The 19,455-nt window shown below is 37.7% G+C and overlaps 1 protein-coding gene across 2 annotated transcripts in view; it reads left to right on the top strand.

The window, feature by feature from the left end:
• Positions 1 to 2,297: 2,297 nt before the first annotated feature.
• Positions 2,298 to 19,455, top strand: part of NUP133 (nucleoporin 133) — a 29,949-nt gene continuing 12,791 nt past the window's right edge. Inside the window, exons 1-18 of one of the 2 annotated variants that reach the window (XM_048298152.1) lie at positions 2,298 to 2,535; positions 3,649 to 3,767; positions 4,567 to 4,670; positions 5,710 to 5,817; positions 7,399 to 7,530; positions 7,831 to 8,001; positions 8,623 to 8,778; positions 8,874 to 8,944; positions 9,524 to 9,671; positions 10,478 to 10,625; positions 11,258 to 11,415; positions 12,164 to 12,255; positions 14,495 to 14,658; positions 16,015 to 16,106; positions 16,228 to 16,452; positions 17,459 to 17,581; positions 18,037 to 18,136; positions 19,096 to 19,338. In XM_048298152.1, coding sequence (XP_048154109.1) covers positions 2,351 to 2,535; positions 3,649 to 3,767; positions 4,567 to 4,670; positions 5,710 to 5,817; positions 7,399 to 7,530; positions 7,831 to 8,001; positions 8,623 to 8,778; positions 8,874 to 8,944; positions 9,524 to 9,671; positions 10,478 to 10,625; positions 11,258 to 11,415; positions 12,164 to 12,255; positions 14,495 to 14,658; positions 16,015 to 16,106; positions 16,228 to 16,452; positions 17,459 to 17,581; positions 18,037 to 18,136; positions 19,096 to 19,338 — 2,539 coding nt within the window. In that variant the 5' untranslated portion in view covers positions 2,298 to 2,350. Of the gene's footprint in view, positions 2,536 to 3,648; positions 3,768 to 4,566; positions 4,671 to 5,709; positions 5,818 to 7,398; positions 7,531 to 7,830; positions 8,002 to 8,622; positions 8,779 to 8,873; positions 8,945 to 9,523; positions 9,672 to 10,477; positions 10,626 to 11,257; positions 11,416 to 12,163; positions 12,256 to 14,494; positions 14,659 to 16,011; positions 16,107 to 16,227; positions 16,453 to 17,458; positions 17,582 to 18,036; positions 18,137 to 19,095; positions 19,339 to 19,455 lie in introns of both variants that reach the window. The other variant, XM_048298151.1, reaches the window with a different exon arrangement.

Genomic DNA, 19,455 nt, shown 5'->3' with positions numbered 1-19,455 from the left:
AACTGCAGGGGGATATGTTTGGCAGTGAAGAGTTTGCCTCATGTTTCTAATTGAAGAGTCTCTTTCAATAGAATCTCTGAAGATGCAAAATCTCACAAGGTGATTTTAAAAAGCTAGAAACTTCTCAGGTCACATTAAAACTCATCTATGCTAGGAAAACTTGTTGCTGGAAGACCATGTTGGCAATAGCTGAAGTACCTAGTGCTGGGAAGCTTAAAATGTTAGTGCCATTAATGGCACCTTGTGGAATATAGTGAAAACATTAGAGAATGGAAATAAAATTACATCCAGATGTACTTTTATCTTCAGATATAGTTTGCCTAGAAACATATGTTGTACTAAAGATATGCCAGAAATACTCCAGACCCAATGTTTAATTTCAGTGTTGTCTACCAGTTAATGTATTTAGAGGGGTTTGAATCTGTAATCCTCACTCATGTAATTTCTCCTTATGTAAGGTTCAATGAGCCCCTTTATTCCTGTATTTACATTGGTTACAGGAGTTATTTGCAGCTGAACTGATTGAGTGTTTCACCTCTTTTGTTCATTAGTTGTCCTGGCAGGTGTTACAGCCTACGGAGAAGTGTGAAAAGCTACACAAAAACTGTAGTCCACAGAAAGGGAAATGTTTACCATAACAGGTACACTGGATATCAGACTTTATTCGAGTTAGAACCACTCAAAAGACCCCTTGGGATATTTATGGGACGGTCAAGAACTGGTTAAGTCTGTAACTGCTATCAGTAGAAATTATTTCTGTGTTGAAAATGGAATTTGAATGTTAAGTTCTATCTCTATCCTGAAGATGGAGCTCTTACAGGGCTGGGACAGCAAAATGAAGCCAACTAATTCCCTAAGGAAGTGTAGCTGGGTATAGATGGGGTTCAATCAGCAAAAAACAACTGTTCATGCTGCATCATTTAAAATATTTTAGGAACGAGCTGTGAAGACGAGCTTTCATTTTTTAAAATAATTTGAATATCACCATCATAAATGTTGAGAAATGTGGATGTCAGCTTGAATTTTTTTCCAGAATTTTCCATATTTGTTTGTTTGTATGTGCATTTCCTGGTTTGCTTTGTTTGTTTTTCTTGATGAAGTGACAGTAACATGATGATTTAGCATCATATGTATAAAGAAGGCTATATAGAAGGATACTAGGATACTATGTTAATGTAACAGCATAGTGGAGCCCCATAAATTTTGGTATTTTGTTTTTCACATAAAATCAAAGCCAAAGGAGATGATTTGAATGAAAAAAACAAAGCACTGACACTGACAGGTGCCTCATACTTAGTCCTGCCAGATGAACCATCTCAAGTTTATCTCATCTCCGTTTTGGTTCAGTCACATTGGACCACAATCCACACAGAAAGCCTAACAGTCCTGAATCTATTATCAAAGAACACATTTTTGAAAAGTTCTGGGATTTTTTTTTTGTACTCTATTTTTAGTTAATTTTATATTAACTGATTGGCTTTGTTGACAATACAGATACAAATCAATTCTTTCCCCAAGTGGATGGTACATACCTACCTTCAGAAAGCTTTTTCATGCAAACCAATGCCACTGAGCATTTTCTTTTAGTGAGGAAAATTTAGCTCCCCTTGAAAGCTAAAATCTATTTCTACACCATAGAATAGCTGTAGAGCATGGTTGTTACATACAATAGATGTGAAACATACCAAGGTTTGCATGGAATATGGTTTCGTGTATTTATTTATTTAATTAGAAAATTGGGGACAAACACAGGTATGCACAGGCTATTTTGAAGATAAGGCAACTCTTAGTGGAAAATACGTCCTTCCAAATGGTCTTTGAACAGCTGCTTTTTGAGCACATCCAGCCTTTCCCTGCTTCAGCTAACCGCATGAACTCGGTGAGGAATGGTTCCCAAACCCAGCCCTGTGAATCTTCCTGGGAGCGTCCCGGAGGATCACGCATCTATTCAGGACTATCCGAGGGAGAGGACCGTGTTTTAGTTTGGCGCTGAGGGCTGGCACCGCTGAGGCGCACCCTGTGTGCCATCCACCGCCGGGAGGCCAGGCCCGCTGTCCTGCAGGAGTAGCCGGACACCTGCCGCGGGGTTTCCGCCGCTCCCCGGCAGGGGCCGCGGCGCGCTCGGATGCGCTCGGCTCCGTTCGGCTCCGTTCGGCTCCACCCGCCGTCGTTCGGCTCCTCCCAGATTCTCTGGTCTCGCTCGGCTCCGCCCGGCCAAACTCGGCTTCGTTCGGCTCCTGCCAGTCCCGCTCGGCTCCCGGCGGTTCCCGCGCGGCCCCGCCCCGCGGTGACGCGCTCAGCGGGCGCCTGGCGGGAGTGCGGGGCCGGCGTCGCTGCCGCATCCACAGCCATGTTCCCGTCGGCTCCCAGCTCCCCGCGGACCCCGGGCGGGTCGGCCCGCAGAGCCCTCGGCAGCGCCGCGCCCAGCCCTCTCTCCCGGCCGGGCGGCAAGAAGGGGCTGCCCGTCGTGGCGGCAGCCGCCTCCCCGGTGCTGTTCTCGCCGGCGACGCGGAGGAGCGGCTCCCTCTCGGCGCGGTGAGTCCCGCCCCTCGCCGCACACCCGGCCTCGTTGTTAGGTGCTCGAACCAGTGTGGGTTACGTTATAGTACTGTACATAACGTGTTCAGCGTTATGAATACCTCTTACTAGGTTTTGAATTCGAGGGTTCCTCAAATATATCCCTGTGTGATGTGTGATATATGAAAATAGTAAGAACTTCCTTATTTAAAAAGATAAAATAGTCAAAGCTCAGGCATTGCACACCCACCCACCCCTCTCTCCAGCTTCCTGTCTACTCCCTTCCCTGCGAATCAAAACTGAGATACAGCATGAGCTCCAGATCAGTTTCAGGCTTCCTACTCTCATTCCTCAGGAGCAGCTATTAGTTGTGTTGGTAAGATAAAGAGGATTGCCCATGTTCAGTTTTGGGGAACTTTTACTTCAGGTCTGCATAATAATTTTTGCACACTGGGTGTCAGGATTCTCTTCTAGCTTTTCCATTTCACACTGGGAGGTCTGAGGCATCATTTTACTTGTGAGGAGAAATAAAAAGAGGGCATTGACTTCTAAAAGCAGAGAAATTTGCCCACCTAATTGTGTTCAAAAGACAAGACAGATCTATGCTGTCCCAGAGAGAGAAGGTGGGGAAAGATGCAAAGCAGCTTTTGTAAATGATATTGTGAAACAGATAAGAACTGCAGTCTCCACAGCAAACTAAGGGTGGTAGAAGTGCTGGTGGATCCAAGCTGCCATGGGTGTTGAAAGTGTTGCAGTGTGTGTACTGCCCAGCAGTGCCAGAGCTAGGGATGGAAATAGGCAGTGCAGTCGGGGAAGAGCTTGTGCTAAGCTTCTCCTGACATTGTGAATGTCTTTATTCTGTAGATAACCAGAGTGTAGAGAAGTTGAACAGTGAGCTTGTTGCTGGTGGAGTAATGCACATTCAAAGTCAGTTCTTTAAAAATAAACAATTTGATGACAGCTAGCAACTTGTAAGGAAGCCACCAAATTATTGCTTTAGGTGGTGTTGCCAGAGGAAGCATGTTTATTTTACACAAATCTGTTTCTAAATACATACTGATGAAGTAAATGTATGCTGAAACTTATAAAGAAGCAATAAAAAGTTAACTGTAACTTTTTATTTTGTTTAAGAGCGACTCCTACCAGAGTTATCCAGCTTCCTACAGCAAGTGAGACTATTAACTATGATGTTAAAGCTTTTGGATCCTCTCTGCCTGTTAAGGTTATGGAAGCACTGAAGAAGGCTGATGGTAAAAATTCATGTTATTTTTTTCAATGAAAATTGACAAGTGAGAGAAGTCATAACATGTCATTGATGCCATTGAAATAGTGACTTTACAGGGGAAGCTAAAATGTCTGTGCCTTGCTTTGAATCCAGCTTGGTTATCTATGTAACAATAATTACAGTAATACCCATGTGGGTGTGAATGTATGGAAATATCCTTCAGGTGCTGCTTATGCAATTTTTTGTAAAAATCCAAGGTTATAAAGAAAGCCAATATTAGGTTTTTAGTAACTTTTACTTATTGGTTCTTTCTCGTCTTTTTTACTTGTTTTGATTCTGCTGTGTCCTAGAGTGAATGCTTTATTTTTTTCTTTATTTCAATTCCCATTTGTTATCTCTTCCAAATGCCCCAGTGATACAAGCCTTTCCCTGAATTCAAGAAATTGGTCTCCTAAGCAATTTTTTCTCTATGGATAAGTTTTCCCTTTATAGTAGATATAAGAGGAACCAAATATGTATCTTAAAAATAATCTTAACAATTGTTGAGCGATTTACAAGGCTGTTATAATCAGCTCTTAAATAGGTGGAAATGGGTTTTAGGGTTGTCTTTTCATTCTCAAAAGTTGAGGGTTTATTGAATGGATTTTTAAGCTAAGTGTAGTAATTTCATATGTTAATCAAATAGAAGGAAATTCTAACATGGAAACTAATTTAACTGTAAGTATTTGTTATTTTCATGTAAGAATGAATGTTTATTGGTTTAGAGGTTACTGTGCAGTGTTTTAAACATCTGAATGCTTTAAGAAAATTACTTTTTTATGTAGCTGATGACCAGCTGAGCGTTCAAGTGGATGAAAGTGGATGGGCCTGGCTAGTTCATAAAGAGAGGCTGATTATTTGGAAGATTGGTCAGTCTGCAGTAGCTAAGGTAACTGAAAGGTCAAGATGGAAGCAAGTATATTTTATGCTATTTGAACTGCTTATACAATTATGGGGTTGGGGTTTTTTTCAACTGGATTTTGTCTGGTTTCCCCAAAAAGCAGCAGGATTGATAGGAAGTCATGCTAACAGTAACTGTAACTCAAGCTTTTGAGACAGCTTATAATTTTTATATTCCTCGCTTCTGCTTTAATTGTCACCTTGACACTAAGATTAATTCTTTGTATTTTAATAGGTGTGGCTCTTAGGTTAGATAGTCTTGATAAAGCTTATTTTGATAATTAAAGTCTAGTTGATATGTTACGGATTGGTTTAGATTATTCTGGGACCAGTTTTCAACTTGCAAAAAACCCCAAAAGCACATTTAATTTCAGAGGTACTAAACATATGTTTCACCTAGATTTCTTAGGTCAAGAATTTTTTTATCCCCTCTGGACAGTGTTTCTTTCAGTATTTTTTCAGTGATGGTCAGAGAAAAACTGTAGTTACAAAATCAGTATCTTTCAATCAGGGCAGTGTATGTTAATTATACAGGTCCTGCTCTTACAGGGGAGTGTCAGGTATGCACATTCTGGCACTTGGAGAGATTTTTCAAGGGATTAAAATTTTTCTGGTTGTTTAACTTCAAGGGTGTAGGGGAGTGAGAAGTGTTTCCCCTCTCTACTCTGTTAGTACCTAATAAGCTTTCTCAAGTACTTCTAGTTTAATTTTTTTAGACTGTTGTAACAAGGAATAGTTAAATAATCCCTGATAGAAATAATTCAATATTGTAGTGTTGTGAGAAACAGTCAGAAATAATTAAAGAAAACCAGTGATGTTTGAAAAGGTACCATTAGATGTTATTTAGCTGTTTGCTGGTTGTGACAACCTTGTTGAAATTGTTTTGTGACATTTTTGGTTCCCTTACACAGTGCCTGGGTTAGTTGAAATGTAATTTTTAGCAGGGTCAAAAAGTCTAAAGATCTTCTGGCAGAGGAATAAGTTCTTTCAGTCTCATATTTATTATGACATCTCTTTCTTTCTTCTAGTTATCTCTCTGCAAGGAATTGCAGCTGCCACCCAGTGACTTCCAGTGGAGTTCTAGTTTAGCAGCTATATCTTGTCTCAATTCTTCAGGTGAAGCACCTTCTCTGCAGGTGATCAAATTTTAAATGTTATTGTTTAAAAGCACCTGTAGAATAACTTTGAATATATCCTTTTTTTATCAAAAGGATATATTCCAAGTATTTTAAAACATTTGGTGGTATGCTATCTATTCAAAAGGTCAGAATTGATAGTTGGCAATAAATAATCGTTGAAGTAAACAAAATTCTGCTCGTCCTTTTAAATTGCACCATGTGCATCTTACAGGATCAGATTAAATAATAGTTTTCCTAAGGATTTCTTGACATGCTTTCATAACAAACAAAAATACAGTAAACTAGGAGGTGGTGGGTTAACAACATCAAGGCAATCAAACCTGGGGTCTGACCAAGTGCAATTTAAGTGTTGGCTGAACACTGTTGTTCAGTGGATTAATTCCCAGTATCCATAGCTGAGAGGCAAACACCAGCACTCTCCCTTGGCTGGTCTTTATAAGGAAGCTGACACTGGGAGGACAGATTTAACCTGTCTTGACTGATTGGTTTCCTAAGTGGCTTTTTGTAAGTTACTGTGCTAGAGGGTGAGGTTCAGAGATCAGTTGTGTTCTGAAAGTGTGTTAATGTGCCTGGTACATCTTTTTATTCATGAAAAGAACCTCTCATTTTCAGCTTGGGTGTAGATTTCAGTTAATTTATGCAATGCTCTAATAAAACCAGCTAAGAAGTTGTCCTTGAAGTAAGCAGCAGCACAGAATGTGTAATAGGTTCTTTTCTTTTGATCTGCTGTTGTGTTACACTTCCAGATCATAAAAAAAAGTATTTTGGGATTATCTTGTAAAACCTGAAGTGTTCTGACTTAGTCATATCCAAAGACGTTTAAGAGGAAGTAATACACCTAAACCTAGTATTTTATTTGTTGTGTTTTTAAATTTCATCTTTCTTTGGCTTGTGAACTGAAGGTCAGTGTCTGGTAAAAAATTGGTTAGAAAATTCCAAGGAACTCAACAACAACTTCCAGCTACAATTCTTCTATTGTTCTGTGGTTTTTGCTTTTTTTTTAACAACCAGTAGATTAAGTACAATGCTTTCATCTAAATCTACCTGAACACAGTCTCTTGCTTCATGCTTTTAATTTGGTATCTGTGATTTCCTGAGTTACACTTTAGGCCTATGCCTTTGAAGAGAAGAGCCACCATGCGATTTGATATTTCTTTTAAAGACACTAGAGCAGTTTCTTTGTTAAATTATAGTCTGCATTTGAAGTCTGCCGTAGCAGCTTTTAACTCTTGGCATCCATAATTCTCCACATGCTCTTTTCTGTTCTATAACTGTAAGTTTTGTTAGCATTTCAGCAGCAGACCCTGAATTATCAGGAACAAGAACCACTAGAAGTATTCATTAGCAAAGTAAGTGAGTATAACATTCCCTGCACGAATTAAGTTGTGCTGCAGAATGGTTTTGTGATTCAGTTCCAGGTTCATCAGAGTGCATCCATATGTATTTACTACTTTCTCGTGTCTTTGTCACCCACAGTCTTGATATGTAAAATGACATGTTTTAGTTAAAGCTGCAATCTGATGATGATGATAATTATTCTTATCTTGCCTGTTCTGTTAATTACTTTTTCACTTCCAGTCTCTGGCAATAATGGTTGCTACCAGTGAAGGTTCTGTGCGCTACTGGCCCAATCTCGCACATGAAGGATCCTATACAGACACTTTCACAGACTTTGGAGGCTCTTTGTGCAGTTTCCTCAGAGCAGTAAAGGTAAACCAGTATGATTTATATTAAAATATGGGTTTTATTCATAGTTTAAAGATGAAAATGCACGCTCAACTTTATCAGTCTTAAATCTATAATAAATGTCGTGAAGGTAACACTATTTCTCATCATTAGATTCCAAGAATTACGCGAGAGATTAGTTCTGTTTGTCTTTTTCTAAGGATGCCTTGTGTCTTGTTCAGTGTTTACCCGTATGAGCTGACATAAAGAATTTTAGCTGACAATAGAGTTTTCAAGAATGTGATTTTTATTTTTTTTAATGTAGTTCCTTTCTCTTTTTTTTAGGGAGGAAGCTTTATTTTGTCATCTTCCAGAGGTCAGCTAGTCCGGTTGATACCTGATAGTTCTGGCAAGATTCATCAGCATGCCCTGCCACAGGGGCAGGGCATGTTTTCTGGAATTGGTAGAAAGGTTTCTTCTCTCCTTGGTATATTGTCTCCTGGAAATGATGCTGTGGTAAGCTTGAGAAACATTCATCTTCTTTAATTTCTCTCTGTAATTCCTAGGCTCTGTGTTTAAGACAGAAAAAAGAAAAGATTGTATAAGGATGTGTGATGACAAAAAAGACAAGACTCAGTTCATTTATGTTACTTACATTTCTTTGAAATTTGAATCAAAGAGAGAAACTAAATAAATCTGTATGTTTTGTGAAGGCAAATGCTGGCTTGCTCTTCAACTCTGAATAAAAGGAGACGACTTGGAGTAGTAGTCCTTCCTGAGGAATATGCCATGGTTGCATATCCTACCCCTTTCTAGTGATAGCCTCATCATTACTTGAAGGAACCAGCCTGTAAATTCTTCTTTTCTGATTTAGCACTGCCAAGGGTTGATGACTGGGTTGAGTTTTGTCAATGAACTCTGCGGAAGCTGGCAGAAATTATGAGAAATGTATTTAGTATAGATGTTATTTTAAAATAAGACTTCTCTTGGAAGTTACCATAATGCTCATCTTGAATGCAACTTGCATAATTGCCCAAGGAAGTGACTCTTTTTATGGACTGAGAGCAGTTTAGATTATTCTATCCAGATAATAAGGCTTTGCTTTAACCTTTTCACTTTTTCATTTGTTAAATGCAGATTTCTAGTGTTCTTTGGGATAGAGAGAGATCAAGCTTTTACATGCTTACAAGTTCAAATCTAAACAAATGGGAGATTGATGATTCATCAGAACGTTACATTCTCAGCTGGGATATCAACAGGATCCTTAAAGAACATATCACAGATGCAATTTGGGTAAGAGCCAGCCCAACTGGAAGGGGTTAGTGTGTTGGTTTTAATTGATAGCCTGTTTATATACAATTACACAACAGATGTATTTATTTTTTTAGGGATCTGAAAGTAACTATGAAGATATTAAGGGAGGAGTAAATATACAATACATGGATTTGCAGCAGAATCGGTAAGGAAGTACACTTGCATCTGGTAAGGCCTTCATTAGTGAGATAAATCTCTTCTGTTTTCCTGCAAAAACTTCATATAAGTAAATTGCAATTTAATTTTGCTGGAGTGGCACTGTGGTTAAATAAGCACCTATGTTAGGTAATTAAGTTATCCTATATTTCATGCTATCATTATCTTTTTAGGCATTACAAATCCTTTACCTGATAATAATTCCGTTCACTTTTTTTAGTGTCATTTTATCAGGTTTATTTGTTTTGCCTTGATTTTACATGGACAAAAAATAAGCAACTGTAACTTGTTCCAGCAGATGCAGAGAATTCCATATCTCTAGCATTTGATTTAGTTACATAAAATTACAACTGCCTTGGTTCAGTTTTGTACTGCGGTATGAATACTGTTAATAAAGTAGCTTGGAAGAACAAATAGTATAGTTTTTCTTTCTAAAAAAAAAAAAGATGGGAAAGTATCTAGTTGAGATTGTACTTAGATATCTTTTTTTTTTTTTGAGTGGTAGTGTTTGAGCAAGTAAAATATATAGTAATCATCTCTCAATGGTGTGATACCTGTTGTTGAATAGTGATGGACTGGTCATACTTGCTGCCGCATGGCATCCTGGCGATCGTCCGTGTCTTGTCTACTACACTCTGATAACAGTAGAAGATAAAGGCTACCAGATGTCTGATGATGTTGTTGTGGAGGTCACACAGTACAATCCATCTTTTCAGGTAATGGAGGTTCTGATACTGACTTGAGGAAGCTCAGTGTTTCAGAGTATTCCTGTACATAAATCATGTGTCAGATTTTTGGCTAAAGGAAAATCAGTTTCTCTTGGAAGTATGTATTTGTAATACTCTGAGGAAAATGTGTACCAGCATCTCTTACTGTTTAATACTAACTGTATATAAAGTTTAGACTTTGCATTTTAAGGTATAACATAAAACCCTCAAAAATAATCTGACTCCTACAAATTTATTTTAATTTTTGTGCTGTCTGTGAAAGTTTCTACAGAGCGATTTTGTCGTGTGCTCTTGCAACCCATTTAGAACAGATCTCAAACTCTGAGACTCTTGTTGCAGGATAAGAAATTAAGAGACCTGTGTTTTGGTCCTTGCTAGGTAGCTGGCTTGCTCGGAATACATTGTCTGTGCTGTGTCTTCTGGAAGCATAAACTTGGGCATTGGATTTCTTTGGTAAAATTCTTCCACTCTTCCTCCTGTCCCCACTGCCTGGCATCTTAAAATTCAGAGGTGGAAGAAGAGTGTGAAAACTGTAGAATAATTGATCTGTTTACTTATCTCTCCATGTGAAATTAACAAGAATATAATGCATACAGAAGGGGAAAAAAAAACCCAGGATCTAAAATTTTAAGGCAAATTAAAAGCCATTTTGTTTAGGTTTTTAGGTTTAAGTTACAGCCATATCTCATTGATAAAATTAAAACAAGTTCAGGCAGCTTGGATTAGCATTTAAAATCTTAAGTGTTTAAGGTATTGATTATATATGTGTTACTGTTCGTATTTAACACTTTCAGTCAGAAGATGAAGTGTTGTGCTGCCTGGTAGTCCCAGATTACTTCAGCCATGCTGCTTACCTTTATAAGGAAGATGAAGTGTTCGCTTGTTCTACTGGAACTGGCAGAATCTCCTTACCACAGGAGAAAATCATATTTGGCATACAAGGTAACGTGCTGTGGAGGGGAATCACTGTTGATACCTTCTGAGTATTTAGATATCTGAGAGAGCAGTGTCATACTTGTGCACCTGTATTAAATGTTTCAAGTTGGGAATTTCTCATGAGTGTATGGAGAAGTGCTGATGTGACATCCAGTATTGTTACTCTACAGTGTTTCAAATGAAAATGAAGCAGATCCCTATTCTTGGTATGTGAGAGGATGGGGGTTTTGCCTGTGGGGCTTTTTCCTTGTTTTTCTTTTTCCTAATATTCACTGTGGGTTGATTCTTTCCTTGAAGTTAATTCAGTGTCAGATGTCTCTAAGTATGTCATACATGACCTTCAGAGGTGTTTTCAAGTAGGGCAGGGACATCGGTCCTTAGGTAGAATTTGAATTAACAGAATCTTGAGTTTTTTCTTCTTTTCTTCCTTTTTTTTTTTTTTTTTTAACACTTGCATTATCTGGAAGTCTACATCTAGAGTAGCAAATAGTTCCACAATCTCTAAGTCAGGTGCAGTAAGCAAGTACTGTTGGTTGGTTAATGACAAAAAGTAATAATTGTCTACGAAACTTACATTTTGGTTTTAAAATAAAGGGGTCTTTATGTGCTTGCTTTTTTTTTCCCTCTCCTCATTTTAGGAGATAGTATTTTAGGAGCAGGTTCCTGTAATAGCCTTCCCATCTTCTTTGCCAAAAAAAGCGGACTTCTCACTATCTTGTCCAGGGAAAATGTTTCTGTGCTTCCTGAAGACCTTGAAGATGCCCTGTCCTCTTCTATTGCTGGACCAAGAAGTGAGGTAATGGTTATTTGCTTGCCTGATGGAAAACAGGGCACAAATAAGGTGGTCTTTTATGTCACTTTTGAATTTTCACTGTGGAAATCCTGGCTTGTTTGGGTTTCAGAGTTGTTTTTTTTTTTTAAATAGAGACTTAAACACATGTGATGAAGGCAGTTTTCAAAACGTAAAAATTTTTACATCTGCCAGTTTGGGTAGCTTTTTTTGTTTTCCTATGTTTCGCAGTTGAGGTTTCCATGAAATTTGCATTTATTTCCATGTAGGTGTGTTGCTGTCTATCACTAAGCCTGATATAGCACTATAGTCAGTTGTTATTATTGACTAGTATTTTAGTGGAAGTTCTTTGTGTGCTTGCTCTGATGGAACTGTATTTTTCTTAACAAACTAGTCTCTAGTCAAGTTTGTCTGCAGTTAGACCATTTTTGTGGATGATGGTACTCAGGAATACCTTTTAAATTCTGTGAAGAATGGTAGGTTTGAATCTTCAAATAATTATCATTAAAAAATCTGATGGGCAGAATAAATTGGTGTAAGTTCCTTTGCAGATGGTGTGAATTTTGGTCAAACCTCTGTGTGACTTTCATTGTATGGTATCTTAGAGGTTTATGTTTGACTTAATAAACACAACTGCTTCCAGGTGGTGATTTTATTTTAAATCTGTGTCGTTACTACTTAAAATTTTTGTTTTCATTTCATAATGAAGACTAATATTTGTCTTTCAGCTGAAGTTTTTATTTTGCATTTTCAGAGTCCTGCATTTGATGCAACCAGTAGGCTAGAAATTATAGCTCAAGAAGATAAGACCAAATTACTGAAAGCTGCTTTTCTACAGTACTGCAGGTAGAAATTGCACTTTGTTTTTGAGACTTTGCTGGTTTTGAAGACACTCTGATATTTGAGTAAGAGATTGTCTTGGTTAGGATACTCCTGTGCTATTTTAGTTGTAGCTATTTTAGTGACATATCTTTATTAGGAAAGTGTTAAATAAGCCTTGGGCTAGTGAAGAAAGGGTATGTGCTAGAAAGGAGCAGACTTCTGTAATCTCAATGACTTGTCACTTTGTGTAAATTCTATGGGAATGTTTGTGCCAGTGAAACAATTTTCAGCTTTGCATTTTGACTGCTTTATTCTTTATTAAGTGGTGTTTTGTTGTTAAAAAACTTTCTTTTTCATCATCATTTTTATTTGCCTAGCTCTTTTCAGCAATACTTTTGAATGTGCTTATGACCATGAAGACTAACTGGTATGGTAGACCTTGGGCAGGATGATACTGGTTTTTTAGATTGGCTGATATGGAAGAGTGAGTGGAAAAAAATACCCTGTTTGTCAAACTATCCTGATAAAAGCAGTTGGACTGTGGGGAGGCATGCGATGCTTCTGAAAGGTTTGATGTTGAGATGAGTGATGTAAACAGAGGAGGAAAATGAGGAAAAAGGAGATAAACAGATCTGTAGATTAATTATATTTAGAGGGGATTGTTTACAATATTTATGTATTTAAAAAACAAAACAAACCCTCTTAGGACTAATCTCCTTCAAGAGTCTTAAAACTTGGAATGAAGAGGTTTGAGATAACAAGAGGTAGGAATGCTTTTGACATAGAGCTTTGTGTGAGGTAAGAAATATTGAAGGGGATTAGGCACAGAGAATAAAGGATACCAATACAAGATCTGTAAACAGGCACAGAATTTAGACAAATTCTGCAGGAATTCAGAAGTGTCATTAAACAGAAGTGCTGCTGAAGGTAGCTGGAGTAGCTGTGGTCTGAGAGCACAGTTAACAAACATGTCTTTGAGGATGTGCACAAGGGGGTTGGAAACAGAAGGAAGTGGGAGGTAGTAAGGAAAACAGTGTGAAACAGTATGAAAGTTGAAAGTTATTTTGATAAAAATCTGGGTTATACTTATGAAGCCAGAAGAAAATAATAATTTTATGTATATAGTAGTTATTCTGAATTTTTTTCCAGAAAAAAATAGTATGGTAAAATAATTGGAGCAATCTTGCACAGAACAGGTCCAGATGGGCACTGGGTTGATGCAGACCAAATAATGGAAGGTTGTGCAGCCACTGGAAGTGTAAAGTCCACCAATTATACAGTGAGCACTGGCAGCTTTACAGACCTAGTGATCTTCACAGGGAATAGGAGGTTCCATGGAAAGATCAAGTTGACCCTTTCTGAGGGCATTTCATGATATGAAGAAGGTCCCATGTAATTTCCTTAGAAACACATCCTGCTGGGTAGTAAAGATAGGACTTTCTTTTTTAGTAGGAGATCCAGTATATTCCATTTTTTAAAAGTATCCTTTGCTTTAGTTTACCTTTGTGCAATTTCTGGATGCACTGCTGGCTTTGGTTTATTTTTTAATTTGTAGACATCATGGTCATGTAAGTGTTCAAACTGAAAGTTTCATGAAAAATATAAATACTTGCAGTACTGGAATCACAATATCCCTTCTCAGTCAGAATACTATAATTTTTTAGTCACAAAATCAAGTCTCTGGGGTTTGTGTATATGGCATAATTCTTACATAGAAATACGACTTCCTACCTTGAAGGTCTATGTTTGGTTGCTTCTTGCTCTTTTACTAATTGATATGAATGAAAGGATTCTTTGCAATTATAGGAAATAAAAAGAATGCATTATATTTGCTGAAGTGTTTTCCTGAGAGCTTTTACAAGCTTCTGCTCTATTGCCATTAGTGGGAGTGATTGAGAAAATGAGAAAATTTTAAAACAAGCAATTGAAATTTAGTGACTTAGCTACCAGACACATCCAGACTTGGCTCTGTGTGATGAGTATTTTCTCTTAAATAATAATAATACTAGAGGTAATAAAATAAAGTGTGCCTTAACTCCTGGCTTGTGCTTTTTTGGTTTATAAGTTGTGCAGCCTACTTGCTTTTAAAGAATTTGAATACCTTTTATCCACAGGTAATTTAGAGAGAGTGCAAACAATGCTTGACGTATATAACCAAAACTTCACAAAAAGTGTATCAGAAAATCCTGTTAACTGAGGGGGTTTTTCTTCTATAATCCTGTCTGTTGATTTTATTTAACATACTTTATTTCATTTCTTTCAGGAAAGATATAGTCAATGCACAAAGCATGGTAATTGAGCTCTTCCCAAGTAATGCAGATCTGGATTCTGATGCTGAGCTGGATAGGGCAGTGACTCAGATCAGTGTGGACTTAATGGATGACTACCCTGCCTCTGATCCAAGATGGGCTGAATCTGTACCTGAAGGTAAATGTAATATGTTGGTTTTTGAGCTTTTTGGGTTGTTTTTTTTTTTCTGAAATAGTATCCATAATATTCTAAATAACATTATACTTTAAGCTTTGCAAGGAAGGCATAGGTGTCTCTTGCCCTCTACCACCACTAGATACATTTGCAGAAAGACTTAAAGATGCATCTTTTGATACTACCAGATAAACTTGCAGTCTGCTGTGATTAGTTCTTGACTTCATGTAGTAAACACAAGCAGCAAGGAAAACGTATTCCTGAGAAGGGTACTTTGTGCAAGGATCAGGTGGTGTCACTTTAGTATTTCCATGATTCCTTGCGTAGTTTTGAATAATTTTTAAAAAAATAGATGTGTTAAGAGAAAGGGTTTGTTTGTTCATTCTTAGCCCTTTTGTCAGTGTGACTGCACAGCTTCTGGTCACCTTAGATCCTGGGTAGAGCAAGCTCGTATTCTTCTGGGGCTTTGGTATTTATGTCTGCCTGAAAGAGGACTAGAGAAATTGATTTACGAGTATTTGTTATACATAAAGGATTAAAGCAGACATGTTTTCAGCAAGAAACTTCTTTGTTCATGCTTTGGTGTCTCTTACAAGTTTTAATTTGAAAGTGGTCCCAGGACCTCTAGGCAGTAGTTGCCAGTTACAGGGTAGAGGCTTAATTTGAAAGTTCATGTAAATATTTACAGATGGATGATGTTTCCTGTTGTTGTTTCTGTGTGGCAGCCAGATGGAAATTGTCAGGCATCAGATCCTCTTTATTTCCGGAAACAACTTTAATTTGGCAGCCTATCTGTGTTTATTCTTGACTAAAGCCAGAAGTGAAAATTGATAGCTTCTTGGAAATCGTCTTGCTAATTTTGCTCAGTGATAGTTCTTCCAGGCTTTTTATCTTGATATTCTAACTACACTTAGAATATACAAAAAATCTGGATGCACAGTCAGATCTGAATGCATGTTAGCACTGTAGTTTCTAGTAGCTGTGGTCTAGGACATAATAAATTTAGCAATAGCTAGTCCACCATGAGGATAAAAATCTGAGTCTGAATCCTACTAAAACTAGAATATGCTCATGAGCTGCTATTTTAGCAGCGTAATAAATTGGGTACTTCAGAATATTACTGATCTAAAGATACTTTAATTTTTCTAAAAGCTTTACTTCAGCTATGATAGAGTTAAAAAAACAGATTAAAAAGAGCATGGTAAGTAGTATATAAATGTGTGTGCATATACTGTAAAAAGTACCGGTGTGGTAGTACTGTAAAAATTGACAGATAAGTTCACTTCAGAGGCAAAAAACAGTTACCCAGAAATGAAGATATCAAGTGCTCTGATCTAAGATTTTACTTTCTTTTAGAAGCAGCTGGTTTCAGCAACACATCTCTCATTCTTCTTCATCAACTAGAGGATAAGACAAAAGCACACTCCTTCTTCATTGAGTTTCTTCATCAGGTAAATTCTACTGTTCTTTTGGTATCAGCACACACAGATTATTACTTTGTCTTGATTCTGCTAGAACACTAAAGTTTAAACTGCATGGGGTGTTTTGTTTTGGTTTTTTTTGTAATGAAAGGTTGGTGCATTTGAACGTCTGGGCAGCTTTCCAGTGCGAGGGATGCCGATGGCCACTCGCCTGTTGCTCTGTGAGCACGCAGAGAAACTGGCAGCAGCTATTGTTCTCAAGAATCACCACTCTAGGCTGCCTGATCTAGTGAATGCTGCTATACTGATTGCATTAAACAAAAGGGAGTGTGATGTTCCACCAAGCCTTACCCCCGCTGATGTGTTCTTCAGGGAGGTAAGAAACCTGTCATTCATGAATTACTGTATAGTGTTGCATGTAGTAAATGTTACAGTGCTTTGAAATGTACTTTGAAACTCTTCCCTGTGAAACTGTAAAAGTTAATTCAACTTCACACAACTACCCTTTAGATAGGGATGGTGTGGTAGTATTTTCCTCACTTTAATGTATATACTGTTTTGTGTCTGCAGCTGAAACGTGAATTCTGACAAATTTCTTGTAGCTGAAGTAAAGTTGCTACAATTTCCAACATGGATAAGAAATGAAAAAAACAATTGAAATTCTCTGACACATAAGAAGATGTATGCTAAATTACCATTTTTAAGGGACGAACTGAAGAGTATAAAGCTGTCCAGACAGGAGAGCTGCTTTGATGAGCTGTCCTGGGTGGAATTATATTTATTCAGTCTCTTATAATTTTTGTCCTCTCTAACATTAGTCAAGCTAAGTTAATTCTCAGTTTATGCCACGTTCCAGTCAAGTGCTCTGTCTTTATTTCTTTCTTCCTTCTTGAGAAGAACTATGCACAAAACATTTATTCTTAGGAAGTTTTTTACTGTAGAGAACAATAGTTGCTAAGGGAGAATAATAAATATAAAAGAAAATAGAAATAATAGTCTGCTATTTTAAAGCAGATCTGTTAAGCAGTATACTTTATCTAACAAACATTCTGCTGCCAAATATTCCAGAAGATGATGGAGGAATATGCTTAATGGAAGTGTATGGAGTTGCCTTCAGAAATGAGCATTTTTTTTTTTCCCTGTCAGATTTAAGTCCAGCAAGAAGGCATTTTTTGTAGTCTTAAGTATTGTGTGAGCCATAAGCTGGTGATTTCATTATCCATTAGGGTACTCGATACCTTTTAATATTTTTTGGCTATTTATGTGGTTTATAATAGTAAGTAACGTGCATCTTTTTCTATACAGCTCTTAAATTGGCTTTCAGGTATCAGCTGATAGTGGACATGTTTGTGTTCAGTGTAACTTTTCTTTCTGTCTTCAAGGTATCCCAGATAGATTCCATCTTTGAATGCTTATTAGAAGAGGAGGAACAAATCCTGAAAGATGTGCCTATTGAATCAATTGAGTGGGCCCAAATAGTTGTCAATGTGAACAACATCATTAAGGTACAGAACTGCATTAACCAAGATGTTTGTGGGAGGGGAAGATAAACACTGAAGAGCACAGAACAAGTTGAGTGCAGCTCATCCAAGTTACTGACATGAGAGGAAAAGTGAATATGCTTTTCACATGTCCAAGTACAGTAGGAAGGAAAAGACAGCCTTGGGCAGAATTAGGGACATTCCTTTTCCTCCTGAGCCACCATTAAAGATAATTTGAGAAATTGCAGCTTTGTTGCAAGCTGTGAAGTCGTGAATATGTAGCAAAGAGTGAAGAGCTTGTGTTTGACCGCTGAGGTTTCTTGCTCAGTCAGTATGTCCCCTTCTGTACAACTGAGAAAGTGGTGTAGAAAGAATGTGGATATTTAAAGAACATTACAGAATTATAAAAGACAACATCTTTTATGGTCTGTGTATACTGAGGTAGACTTGAAAATGCTCACATCCTTGCCTTTAAATAGGATATGCTACAAGCTGCCTGTCAGTATCGTCAGTCTAGAGCCTCTTTATATAAAACAGGAGAACTTCCAGAAAGAGAACCTGAATATATTCCATGGACAGGTGAGAAACTACTATTACAAGTTCATAAGTTTCAGAACACATGAATTTCAGTCTGAATTTTAAACTTACTATTAAAAGCTTCTACAGGGTTGTCAGTAGACTAAGTGAAAATGAAGTTTTCATTTGGAGAATGAAATGGGATTAATCAATGAACACTTAGTTTGTCCAGTATTGATGATAATTTTTTAAAACTTGCATTGCACATTTGGCTATAAAACCACAAGCTTGGGGAAAAAAACCTAACTTTAGAATTTTTATATTTTTTTTTAATGCATCGGTTCTGGCTGGCAGATCTTTGGGGTACATAACATTAAAATAAATCATGAAATGTGGTCTATAACTGTTCTAAAAGGACTGATGATTCTCGACTTGCGTAGATGTGTTTTGTTTTGATGGTTTAATAATGTGAAAAATTATCAGAATAAATGTTCTCAGAAGCAAGCACTTTCCAGTTGGTGCTTAAGCTTTCTTGTAGCCTCTACATGCAAAACACACTTGTTTAGTGCTTCTAAGACAAAAGTCTTGTGAATAGCAGGACCCATGCAAACTCTTTTAATCTTCTGTTTTGACAACTACATCAAAGTGTTCAAATCAGACTAACAGAAGTTGCCTTTTCCTTGTGTGTATTCTCTTAGTTTGCTTTAAAATAGTCCAAGTAGTTCTTTTCTTCTGGAAGAAGAGCTGCTATTGGTAGTTGGCAGCGTAGATCTGCGTAGTTCCGGATTTTTGTTTACCACATCTTGGCCCAACTTAATATGTAAAAGTAGATGGGAGTAGTTGCTCTTTGGGGGTGTGGATCAATGATGGTATTACTTTGATTTTCAAAATGAAAACATTTATTAGCTTTTTTCCCTTGTATTTTTTTTTATTATACATAGTAATGTTTTTCTTACACTTTACCATAGATTGCTGTGGTGACTGGATTATTGCTTTAATGTTCCCTGTGTTGTTTTCCCAAGCGTCCAGTGGCCTCCGCACGGCGATAACGCGTCAGCACGGAATCATTCTGAAGGTGGTGTATCCCCAGGTGGACAGCAACCTCCGCAGCGTCGTGGCTGAGCAGCTGGTGGCACTCCTGGATTGCTTCCTGGACGGCTACGTTGCTCAGCTGAAGTCTGTGGATCGCCTGGCCGATCAGGAGCGGTACAGCAGCGTGGAAATGGAATACGTCCAGAAAAGATCCGAACTCTTGTCCCCTCTCCGTAAGTGCTCTCCGTGTTCTTTAGCACAAAGATTAAATGGTCCATTCAATGAGGAAATTGCACAGATTTGATAGAGTAAATGGGATCTCTATATGAATTCTGCTTGCTTTACACATT

Source organism: Corvus hawaiiensis, chromosome 3 (genome assembly GCF_020740725.1).
Source record: "Corvus hawaiiensis isolate bCorHaw1 chromosome 3, bCorHaw1.pri.cur, whole genome shotgun sequence".
Lineage (NCBI taxonomy): Eukaryota > Metazoa > Chordata > Aves > Passeriformes > Corvidae > Corvus > Corvus hawaiiensis.
This window is presented reverse-complemented; position numbering and strand designations above follow the sequence as displayed.